The following is a 13107-nucleotide window of genomic DNA, read 5'->3' on the forward strand; positions in this document are numbered from 1 at the left end:
GGCAGCTGGCAGTTCATGGTTTTTATAGCTTCACTTCATAAACCAGTGTATAAATATGGGAAAAATCTAATGCATATTTTATAGACATGTATTTAGCTCAGTATCACAGGGGATCTCTTTTGGATTCATTGGTCATCTTTGACAGGTAAAAGGTAAAATGTTTTTGAGCATTTAATATACATTTAACTCTGTTTTTTTTAAAAAAATTCATGAACAATCATAGCCATTCATTCTCCATCCACCAAGGTATTTTTACTGTATGCTATTGCAATTTAGGGTACATTATATGAAATGTAATTTTCCTTCTGCCTCATCCCTTACTAGAAGTGTATGCTGGGTGATGTCCATATCAAATTTGATTTGATTTGGTTTGATTTAGGTATGTCTTCCATTAGTCCTTTGGAGGAGACCCCTTTCTTTATGTAATATATGTTTAATAAAATACCACGTCAGATGGATATTTTATAGACATGTATTTAGCTCAGCATTGTAGTGAGTCAGTTTTGGATTGATTGGTCATCTTTGAAAGGTAAAAGATAAAATGTTCTTGAGCATTTAATATACATTTAACTCTGTTTTTTTTTTAAAAAAATTCATGAACAGTCTAGCCATTCACTCTCCCTCCACCAAGGTATTTTTATTATATGAAATTTAAGTTTCCTACTGCCTCATACCTTACTAGAAGTGTATGCTGGGTGATGTCTATATAAAGTTTGATTTGATTTGGTTTGACTTAGGTATTTCTTCCATTAGTCCTTTGGAGGAGACCCCTTATATTATGTAATATATGCATGTAATATACGTGCTACATCATTATTTTGCGGCCTGAGCTAAACCACAGGAACAATTAATAAAGAGAATGTACTACATCATGTGTTCTTTCTGGCTATGGAAAAAGATTAATAATATATTTTTATTGTACCCTACTATCCAATTTTAATAATGGTGCAATTTAAAGAGATATGAAATGTAATCTTCCTTCTACCTCACCCCTTATTAGAAACACATATTGGCTGGTGTCGGTAATAGATTTTGATTTGATTTCGTTTGACTTAGGTATGTCTTCCACTAGTCCTTTAGTGGAGACCCCTTCCATCATATAATATATGGCTAATAAAATACCACACCAGGCTAAAAAGCAGAAGACCATGAGTTCTACTTTAACCATGAAAGCCACCTGGGTGACTTTAGGACAGTCCCTCTCTCTCAGCCCAACTCACTTCAGAGGGTCATTGTTGTTTGGGGAAAAATAGGAACAGGAAAATGTGTTGGATATGTTTGATGCTTTGAATTATTTGTCAAAATAATAAATAAATAAATAAATAAATTGCTTTGGGTCCTGTATTTTAATTTCATGATATCAATATTGCTGTTTATTCACATTAGCATTTTCTGCCTGGAAATATGAGTGAATTCATCCAAATGGCTATCTTGTTTAATTTGCATTCCTTAATAAATAAAAATGTTTCCTCTTCTCTCTTCAACTACTCAGTTCACTTTACATGAAAAATGGGAGTCCTGCTCCATTGTAAGAAATGAACATGAATTTGAACAATTAGGCCTATTTTTATTGTCATTGTCCCTTATTATATATTATTTTAATTGGCATTTTCTCATTATTAAACCATCAGACACTTATTATCTCACCAATAGCAAAATAATTATTTCTTACAGGAATCTTAGTTAGGCCCAAAGTTGCTAAGCAAAAGCATTTTAAAAAATTAAATTCCCACTGCTAGTGAGGATATGATTAAATATAGTTTTTAAAAAACCAGATTAATATGCAGCAACCAGAGCTGAGAAACAAGATCCTGAAATTTACATTTTGTTTATTAGGATCAACAACCAACAATAAAGGAAGCAGCACCCACAAAATATACAGCAAACATATGGTGAGGTAGCCATGACAGTTTCAGAGACGATATCCAGGGATCCTCATGGAACACTATACATGAAGACAAGGATTTGTTGGTGGAACACACAACCTACTGAAACAGAGCCATGGAAATTCTCACAGTCACACTCAGTAACCATAATGTTTCTTTTCTTTGTGTATCAGTTCAATATTTCCTATTGTGGTTTGTGATGCTCTAACTTAGACTATTTATATTGGCCTGTGTTCAGTTAAAAAAATAATTAAACTATTAGCCATTTATTATCTCATGAAAAAAAATTTTTTTTCTTTTAATGACCCTGTAATCCCTTTCTTTGGGGTGGAATCAGGGTGACTGAATGGACCTGAGCATTTACTGGCCTGATGCCCTTCCTGATGCCTGTATGGAGTTCACAGCAGATATTTTGTGCCCAAAGAGCAAAACATCTGTCACTACCTAGGATCAAATTCACAGCCTCCTAACTGAGAGGTAAAAACTCCCCCTGTAGGCCACCATGCTGCTCCATGAAAAATAAAACAATTATCTATAGGAATCATCATATTTTTTTTTTAGCTAGGCTCAAATATTAAAGACTTTGCATGAAAACATTTCAATTCAACAACAATTAAAGTATCTGTTCTAGTTGTTAATTAACTTTTGAACCACAGGGAAATTGGCACAAAGGATAATAATGATCATTGCTTCACGTTCACTCCTGCCTTTCTTCCTTGCCATAATATATATTCCAATCCTGGTGATATTCAAGATACAAATTGGCACCCTCATGGCTCTTCAAATATAAATTGATGGATTGTCCCATGAAGGACATTTTCAGATAAAATCTTTGGATTAAACAGTGGATGAACCATTGGGGTGCATACATACTCTGGAAGACAAAAATATTTTCACCATCCCAAAAGCATGAAGATGTTATTCTTTTTGATATTCTTGATGCACAAGGTAGTTACTCGTGAGATGCCCTTCAAGTGAAGCTTTCTCTGTTCCACATGAGTGGTTCCAGCCTGGTGATCTTGTCATTGGTGGGATGGTGTCTCACATTTTTTACCACTTTTATGAAATTGAATTTAAGGAACACCCTTCTCTAAAACCTTATGACTTACCTCTGTAAGAAGTTTTATTTTTCCCATGTATTTTCTTAGCTTAGCCAGGTCCCCCAAAATTTCTGATATATGCTTTCTTTACATTCTATTAAAGACCTTCTCGTGAAATGCATGAAAGTTTGGTGCAAGAAGTCTATTGAAGGACATTTTACACCAAACTTTCAGGAGAAAGCTATAAAAGCTTTTGAAAATAAATACAGAGTTTACACATACATACATACACACACACACATACACACACACAAACACACATACAAGCCTTTATCATTCAAATGTATTGTCTTATAACAGAAGAAAGCATTTTCTTTACATTATATTAATGTCCTTCTCATGAAATGCATGAAAGTTAGGTACAAAAAGTCTATTGAAGAACTTCTTACACCAAAATAACATGTATTTCATGAAAAAGACTTTAGTATAATGATTAATTTATTGTATAATTTAAATTTAATGAGCTTGAGGTAATTTAAAAAATGTTCTGTATGATCAGCCCTCACAAAACGTACATAGAGTAAATGAGTGATACTTGCTGAAGCTGTTCCCATTATACTTTGTGCCCAAATTGTCAGAATTATATTTGTTAACTGAAAAAAGTCACTATTTTTATTTGCTGTATTATATCATTGTTGCGAATCATGAAAACACCAGGTAAAATGTAAAATTGAACTCTGTGGAAATCTATTGAATATCTTAGAAAGGATATTCTATTCCTACTTCCAAGAGAGATGATTTGTTATTCATATAGAAATGCTGCCACTTTACAAGAATTGTGAAATTATTTTTTCAATGGGTTATTTAATTTATTTGCAGTGTAATAACCACATTTTATCAGCATGTCCTTGCCGTGGCCTTTGTTGTGAAGGAGATCAATGAAGACTCCAAGATCTTACCTAACATCACCCTTGGGTTCCATATCTATGATAGTTACTACAACCCAAGGTTGACCTATCGTACCACTCTGGACCTGCTTTTCAAATCTCAGGAATTTGTCCCTAACTACAAATGTGATAACCAGAAGAATCTCATGGCCATCATTGGAGGACTAGGTGCTCCTACTTCATCCTTTATGTCAGAAAGCATAAACCTCTTCAAGATTCCACAGGTAATTTGACTTCATGTGTAATGAATGTGAGATTATTTTTTGGTGTGCCTTTCTGCAGGGTTTCAATTCAATCCACTTTTTTCTCCCATCTGCAATTTTCCCCCACAACCCAATAGGTTGGCTCAAAGTAATCAGTGAAGTATATCACTTTTCTTTGATAGATTAGAAAAGTAAAATTTAAATCATAAATTACAGTACAAAATTAATGTTATTTGAGAGGGTCATTTGATCTTCTGATTTGACCATTATCTGTGGTTGAATTCTGGAGCTGTGTTGAGATAAGGAGTGCAAAGGCTGGCTAGCATATGCTACACAATTACTACATAAACTCTTTGAGCAGGAGAACATGTATAATGTCAGATAAATCATTTTCCAGTCTCTTTTTTAAAGCCTCCAGTGATGGAGCACCCACAACCTCTGATTGCAAGTTATTTCATTGGTTAATTATTCTCCCCATAGGAAATTTCTCCTTATTTTTAGGTGTTTGTCTCCTTGATTGGTTTCCATCCATTGTTTCTCCTCTTGCCTTTGGAAGCTTTCGAAAATAATTTACCCTTCATCTTTGTAGGAACCCATAAATATTGGAACACTGCTATCATGTCTCGTGGTTTTAGGGAGGATCTCCTTTCAGTCACTTCCTGCCCATCCCCAACTCAAGGCTATCCAGCATTTTCACTGCTGCCATCAACTCACTGCTAGATTCCACCAAGTCACCCAATAATAGTGACAATTCTCTTTGCTATGTCTGGGTTGATTTCTGTTAATAATAATTGAATGTAAAATTCAACTGATTTGCCAGGAAATAGTTGAAGGATTGGAGCTTTATGTTACTTTTGGAGATTTCTATAATAATTGCAGTAAATGAAGACATATTTGACTCTTTCTATTCCTCCAGAGTCTTGTGGATAGTCTTTCATGCATTCTCTACCTGGGGCAGAGAATGGCAGAAAGTAACACAATAACCCTAGCTCTTAAAAAGCTTTTTTCCTAAGCTAGGAAGAGTTTACATGCTCAGATAATAAGCAGGTTCCAAGCTGTTCATAGACATGAGCTATCTGGAACTCCATAGTAGCAAACTAAATTTAGCTTGTAGTCCAGTTATATTCATTCAGTGAGAAAATATTTCATCTTGGGGGTTTTATTGCTGTTAATGTTCATCAAAACTATAATGTAGCTAGAGTTTGAGAACTTTTTAATTGTTCAGTTTCCATCCAGGAGTGATTTTTCCATCTTTTTCCACTGGTTATCATAAATAATAATTTTCCTATCCTTCTTTCCTTTCCTTTCCTTTCCTTCCCTTCCCTTCCCTTCTCTTCCATTCCCTTTCCTCTTTCTGTCTTCCTTCCTTCCTTCCTTCCTTCCTTCCTTCCTTCCTTCCTTCCTTCCTTCCTTCCTTCCTTCCTTCTTTTCCTGTAGTTGACTTATGGCTCTTTTGCCCAAGAAGAGTTTCAGAGTAACAAATTATCTTCACTTTATTGCATGGTGCCAAATGAGGACTATCAGTACGTGGGAGTTATACAACTTTTCCTCCATTTTGGATGGAGGTGGATTGGAGTCTTTGCATTTGAAATTAAGGGAGAACATTTTTCGCAGAAACTGCAGTCATTGCTTTCACAGAATGGGATCTGTTTAGCTTTCACACAAAAAATTCCACAACATATCCACTTAGAAGATTTGTCAGAATTGTTCGATTCAGTCTCAATTATTTCTAATAAATTGATGGATCAGAAAACAAATGTTTTTCTTGTCTATGGAGACTCATTCACAATAGTGTGGCTCAGAACTGTTGTGGTTCTTCATGATCCTGAAAATAAAGAAAGTGCATTATTTAGGAAAGTTTGGATCCTGATGAATCCAATTGATTTCATACTGACAGGATTTCAAAGGGGCTGGGATCTTCAGTTGTTCCATGGGGCTCTTTCCTTTTCAGTGCATTCAAGAGAAGTTAAAGGCTTTAAAGAATTTCTTCGAGTCATCAAACCTTCAACCCACAAGGATGGATTTCTTCAAGATGTTTGGCAACAATTGTTTGATTGTATATTTTCAAAGGAAGATTTGCCTTCAATGTTTAGTGGAACCTGTAGTGGGGAAGAGAATTTGGAGAATCTGCCTGCACCTCTGTTTGAGTTGAAGATGACTGGCCAAAGCTACAGTATCTACAATGCTGTTTATGCAGTGGCACATTCTTTGCATGAGGCAGTGAGACCAAAATCCCAACCGAGAGAAAATCAATGGATTGAAATTCCAAATCTGCAGCCTTGGCAGGTAATCTCTCCATGCCTCACTATCTTGTGTTTCAGCTATCATAGCTTATTTACCCTGTCCTATGGCACTGATCAATAGAGAGACTGAGGCACAAGGGTTTTAGGGTCTGAGGTCATTCTATGTTATAAAATAGAAGATGGACATAAATCATGTCTTTGTCAATTTCAACCCAGTCAATAGAATTTATGTATCAATGTTCATTCCATAAATAAATGTTTCATCTCTACATTGAATTGGCCTGTCTTGTAAATTTAACCAGCCTGGTTCCATGAAGGATTCAATTGTATTGTGTCTGAATGCAGGCTAACCTTTTTTGTGACCAACAAACCTTTCTGAATTGTGGACATTTTACTTGTTTTAGCTTTTTGCAATGTATTCAATACAGGATTGTTAGACTGGAGACCTAGGGGTTATCATAGTTCTTCTTTGATAGTAGTGGTATATTATTTCTATGAAGTGAAGTTGGTTTTCAGATTTATGATAAAGTACCAGGAGAAATGCTGAATTTGGTGCTTTAAAGTATTTGTCAGAATTAATTCATAAAATAAAAGTGAGTTCCATATCTCAGTTATTAATCATTCTTTGTGGGTGGACATTTTCTTCTTCTGTATTTCAAACCAATAAATGTTAGTTGGTTTCCTGGGAATAGAACTTTAATTATTTTATCCATGATTCATTGTTTCCTTTTTTTATTCCCTCTTTCCTCTTCTCCCCCCTCCTCGTCCTCCTCCTCCTCCTCCTCCTCCTCCTTCTTCTTCTTCTTCTTTGAGTAGCTTCACAAATTTCTTCAACAGGTTTCTTTTAACAACTCAGCTGGAGAAAGAGTCTTCTTTAAAGACAGAAGAGAAAGTCCAGGTGGCTTTGACATCATCAATATGATTACTTTCCCAAACAGATCCTTTCAGAGAGTTAAAGTTGGAACGTTACACCCCAGTGCTCTAAAAGGAAAAGAGGTTATCATTGAGAACACAATCATTTGGCACCCTGGTTTTAACCAGGTATGAAATTATGTTCATTCCCTCATAAAATCTCATGACGTTTTATTATTTTTAGAATAGGTCTCCCATCATCTTTTTCAAACATACTACAGCCCTGCATTTCTGCAATAGTCTAGAGAAAACTCATATTATATAACAATGCTGCAGGTCATGATAGATAGATAGATAGATAGATAGATAGATAGATAGATAGATAGATAGATAGATAGATAGATAGATATAGGCATATATATATATATACTAAGAAATAAAACGTGAGCACCAGGAAAAGTTAAAAGATTAAATGTTTTATAAAACATTTAAAAGTTTTTTTAAAAAGCAGACCTAGCTTTCGTTGGCTCCTGCCAACATCATCAGGGCGCAAATGAATCAGTGGGGGAGACATTTATAAACAAGCCAGCGTCTGCACTCGACTCCTGGACCGCGCCAATTAGATTGGATGCTGAAACGATCGCCCTGGAGGGTATCTGTCGCCCCGCTTAGCGGACAGCAGGAATCACGGATTGGTTCTCCGAATGGAATAGGAGCTATTACAAGAAAGAAGGAGATTGATGCTGTTAAGGATTACAGCAGGAGGGTGGTTAGAAAGACCGACTGTGAAGGGAAGTCCGATAGTACGAGTGCTTGCAGGGTGTTTGTAATAGGATCTCAGAATAGAGAGCAGGAACATGATGGTGATGGATGTCAAAAGGGTGGCGGGGGCAAGAGATCCATCTGTGTAGAAGGTTTTAAGGGAGAGGAGGGGGAAAAGCAACTTGGTGATAATGATCACACGCTGGATTGTAGAAAGGCTATGTGCCCTCTTGAGTCACAGATGCAGAGAGGTGGGAAAATGAAAGTACGCATGTAGATGGGGAGAATGAGGAGAAACTGAGCAATTATGTAGCAATTGACACAGGTGCAACGATTGGCCGGTTGGGACCTGTTACGCGGTCCAGGAGTCGAGTGCAGGCACTGGCTTGTTTATAAATGTCTCCCCCACTGATTCATTTGCACCCTGATGATGTTGGCAGGAGCCAACGGAAGCTAGATCTGCTTTTTAAAAAACTTTTAAATGTTTTATAAAACTTTTAATGTTTTAACTTTTCCTGGTGCTCACGTTTTATTTCTTAGTATATATATATGCCTATATCTATCTATCTATCTATCTATCTATCTATCTATCTATCTATCTATCTATCTATCTATCTGTCATGACCTGCAGCATTGTTATATAATATGAATTTTCTCTAGACCATTGCAGAAATTCAGGGCTGTAGTATGTTTTAATAAAGTTTTATTATTTTTAGAATAGGTCTCCCATCATCTTTTTCAAACATACTACAGCCCTGAATTTCTGCAATGGTCTAGAGAAAATTCATATTATATAACAATGCTGCAGGTCATGATAGATAGATAGATAGATAGATAGATAGATAGATAGATAGATAGATAGATAGATAGATAGGTAGGTAGGTAGGTAGGTAGGTAGATAGATGAAAGATAGATATAGGTACAGGTGTATATATAGATAGATAGATAGATAGATAGATAGATAGATAGATAGATAGAGAGAGAGAGAGAGAGAAAGAGAGAGAGACAGAGAGAGAGAGACAGAGAGACAGAGAGAGACACAGAGAGAGACAGAGACAGAGAGAGAGAGACAGAGACAGAGACAGAGACAGAGATGTGGGAGAGGGAGAGGGAGAGAGGGAGAAGAGGAGAGGGAGAGGGAGAGGGAGAGAGAAAAAAGAAAGAAGGAAAGAAAGAAAGAAAGAAAGAAAGAAAGAAAGAAAGAAAGAAAGAAAGAGGAGATCATCATATTTTATTTCACCAGATTACCCTTATTTATATTAGGAATAGTTGTTATTATTCAGAATTGCAATTTCTTTTGCTTGTTGTTCTTGTCTCTATGATTTTAGGAATTTCTACACCCCCACCCAAATATTAATAAAGTGAAAGGTCATTCATATAATCCAATTTTGATAATTTCCATTGTCTAATCCAGATTCTTTCATATCTATGTCTATATCTCTAGGTTTTGCCTGTTTCTCTGTGTAATGACCCTTGTTCCCCGGGTTACTGGAAGAAAAGGGCTGAAGGGAGAGTGTTCTGTTGTTATGATTGTGTTCCATGTTCAGAGGGGAAGATTTCAAATCAAACTGGTATTGTCACCATATTTTCGTATTAGATCATTAATTTGTCATTAAAAACATTCCTTATATATGCTTCAAGTAAAGGTAACATCCTAGATGTATATTTGTATAATTACAAGTTTTATCAATTTTTAATGGGGAATATTTATAGTTGATTCTCAAATTTGTTTATGGGAATCCTACAACTATTATTCCACTGGGGATATCTGTCTGTCTGTTCCTGGTGGAATAATAGATAGATGAGAGATAATAGATGAGAGAGAGAGAGAGAGGAAGGGAGGGAGAGAGGGAGAGAGGGAGAGAGAGAGAGAGAGGGAAAGAAGAAGAAGAGGAGGAAGAAGAAGAGGAGGAGGAAGAAGAGGAAGAGGAAGAAGCTAATATCCACATTTCTAATTTCTTTTGCATTGGTGTTATTGTCTCTGTGATTTTCAGTGTCCGTGTAACAGTATCAAATATTGAGAATACTGATGGTCACACATTATTTTGATTAACTTTGGGTGCTATGTGAATGTAATAATTTTCAGATGATTAATACCAGGCACCTATTCCTAATATTTCCTGGAGTATATGCTGAACCAAATTGCTTGGAATGACAACCTACTCATTCTAAATCCAGCTTTGCAATGTCTGACCTAGTAAATACATGAATGAGAGGTAATCAGCCAGTAACATAGAATAGACTCAGAATTAAAGAAAAAGGATGCTGAAAAAACAAAGACAACATGTTTTCTTCTTACAAAAAAAGAACAAAAGCATCTGAGCATATATTTGGAGTATATGAGCATTAATTTAATTCGATTTCTTAATTTTTTTTCTTCTTTTTTGTTTTATTGAACTGAAAGTATGGTTTGATGACCACTAATCTCTTTTAAAGATGGCATAGGAAAAAAGGAGAAGCAAATTAAATTTAAACTTCTGATTAAAGTTTAAATAATGAATGTATATTTATTCTTCTTGGACCCCACCTTTTTTTCCCAAATAAAAATACCAATCTTTTCTTAGTTTACTCACTCTTTAGGAAGGAGGAAAGCTAAACAGGTTTAAATGTATTATATTGTTTGCACCTCAGAGTCCATATTTCTCATTCTCTTACTTGTTATATATCCATTATCACAGTTATTTTTTCCATGTTTTGGGAAAATGGGAAAATTCACATTGCCTATATTGTAATACATTTGAAAATGTGCGAAAAATTGCATTTCAAAGAACAATTACACTTCCCTTCATTTATGCCAATTCTAAATGATCCACATTGAGGGAAAATGTATTTTCATAGAAACATGATCCAACTGGTAACATGTGGAAAGAATTCAACATGGAACAACAGTTGGCAATCAACCAGATTATGACTAGGAGCTGTGGTGATGCAGTGGTTAGAATGCATTATTGCAGGCTAACTCTGCTCACTGCCAGGAGTTCGATCCTGACTGGCTCAAGTTCCCTCAGCCTTCCATCACTTCAAAGTCAGTAAAATGAGAACTCAGATTGTTAGGGGAAATATACTGACTTTGTAAACCACTTAGAGAGTGCTGTAAAGTTCTATGAAGAAGTATACTGTAAGTCTAAGTGCTATTGTTGTTGCTATTGCTATTGTTATGGAATAGATAAATGAAAAATGTCTTGACTTTTCTTTCAGATATGGATGACTGTTTTGAATGTTCACAAGATCATTATCCAAATAAAGAAAAGAAAGGATGTATCCTGAAATCGGTAGTCTTTCTAACTTTTGAAGAAACCTTGGGACATTGTTTAGCCTCAGTGGCTTTTTGTTTCTTCTTCTTGACCTCTTGGGCACTTGGAATTTTTATCAAGTACAGAGAGACTGCTATTGTCAAAGTCAACAACCGGTTTCTCACCTACATCCTACTTGTCTCTCTTCTGCTCTGTTTTCTCTCCTCTTTGTTCTTTCTCAGCCAGCCTGGCAAAGTGAACTGCCTTCTCAGACAATCAATGTTTGGCATCACTTTTTCAGTGGCCATTTCTAGTGTTCTGGCCAAAACCATCACTGTAGTTGTTGCTTTCATGGCCTCTAAGCCAGGATCTCAAATGAGGAAATGGGTGGGGAAAAGATTAGCTTTTTGCACTGTCCTTTCCTGTTCTCTTTTCCAAGTGTGTATTTGTATCCTTTGGTTGTTGATATCTCCCCCATTCCCTGAGTTGGACATGCATTCAGAGCTTCAAGAAATGATTTTACAGTGCAATGAGGGATCAGCTTTCTTTTTCTTCTGTGTCTTGGGCTACATGGGTATCTTGGCCATTGCCAGCTTTATTGTGGCTTTTCTCGCCCGTAAATTACCTGACAGTTTTAACGAAGCCAAGTTCATCACCTTCAGCATGTTGGCCTTTTGCAGTGTGTGGGTCTCCTTCTTTCCAGCCTATCTGAGCACAAAAGGCAAAGCCATGGTAGCTGTGGAGGTCTTCTCCATCTTGTCCTCCAGTGCTGCATTACTGGGATGCATATTCTTGCCAAAGTGCTACATCATTGTTTTCTGCCCTGAGCTAAATCACAGGAAGCAACTCATAAAGAGGAATGAGTATATCATGTAATATTTCTCACTATATTAAATGGCTGCCAAACAAGAATAGAACATCTGATTGCTGTCTAGAGGTACATATAGAAGTAGATATTTCTGTCAGAAGAGGATTTATGGAAGATTATTATGATTTCTGACATTTCCTATGAGTACCCATTGCAAAATAAGTGTTCAGGTTGCTATGTTTTCAACCATTCTCTTAACCTAGCCCTTTCTTATTTTGAATGTATAAGAATCTGAGTATCTATCCATTTTGAGAGAAACATGTATTTAACACAGTTATCATAAGGTTTCAGTTTTGGATTGGTTAGGGTTGTATGAAATTTAGTGTTTCTGGATGTTTTAAAACTGGTACATATAATGTTATTTTTAAAAAGTTTTGTGCTGACTCTCTATCCATCCGACTATTTGTACTGTAACTTATTATCCGGTTAATTAATAATAAGGAAATTGTAGTGAAACAAAATGTATTCTTCCTGATACCTCATCCTTTATTCAAAGTATATGGTGACAAATTACTTTAATCAAAAGTGATTTGATTTGGTTTGATATTAGAAGTGTGGCTTTTTGCAAGAAAACCAAAGGTGAAATTTAGCAGAGATAATAGAAAAGGATGTAGAGCTCTTTCTTATACAAGGAAGGACCACCAAGAATGAAAATATCTGGGAAAAAACTGTGAGTGTTCCATTGGATGTGGATACAGAGACACATATATAGAGACACACAGACATGGATACACATGTACACATATATGTATACATACACATACATATAAATGTATGTATATATAAAGAGGCCCTTCAATTACAATTCATTACACTAAATGTTAAGAGGGGACATATCATGACATAGTGATGTGAATCTTGCAACTTCTGCATCTGCATCAGATGGAAAAATATAGCAGTGGACCTTATGTCTTGACATCCCCAAATATCTGTTGTTATACTTAGGATTGGACCTGGTTGGTTACATAGGACATCACCAGGAAATGTTGGAATTACAGGTTGGGGGGAGGATTTTTGAAATTGCTTCATTGGCAGTTCAATTACAAATTCACAAGGCCATCAGAAATCACATT

General features: G+C 35.8%; 1 protein-coding gene across 1 annotated transcript; it reads left to right on the forward strand.

Moving 5' to 3' along the window:
• Positions 1-86: 86 nt before the first annotated feature.
• LOC120317759 (vomeronasal type-2 receptor 26-like) lies at positions 87-12042 on the forward strand. Its single transcript, XM_039364599.1, has 5 exons — positions 87-145; positions 3806-4097; positions 6147-6296; positions 9378-9504; positions 11132-12042. Exons 1-5 carry the CDS (start codon positions 87-89, stop codon positions 12040-12042), a joined length of 1539 nt encoding a protein of 512 aa, XP_039220533.1.
• The last annotated feature ends 1065 nt before the right edge of the window (positions 12043-13107 follow it).

The sequence above is a fragment of the Crotalus tigris genome, unplaced genomic scaffold (genome assembly GCF_016545835.1).
Source record: "Crotalus tigris isolate CLP2741 ecotype Arizona unplaced genomic scaffold, ASM1654583v1 scf7180000019817.510193, whole genome shotgun sequence".
NCBI classification, from domain to species: domain Eukaryota; kingdom Metazoa; phylum Chordata; class Lepidosauria; order Squamata; family Viperidae; genus Crotalus; species Crotalus tigris.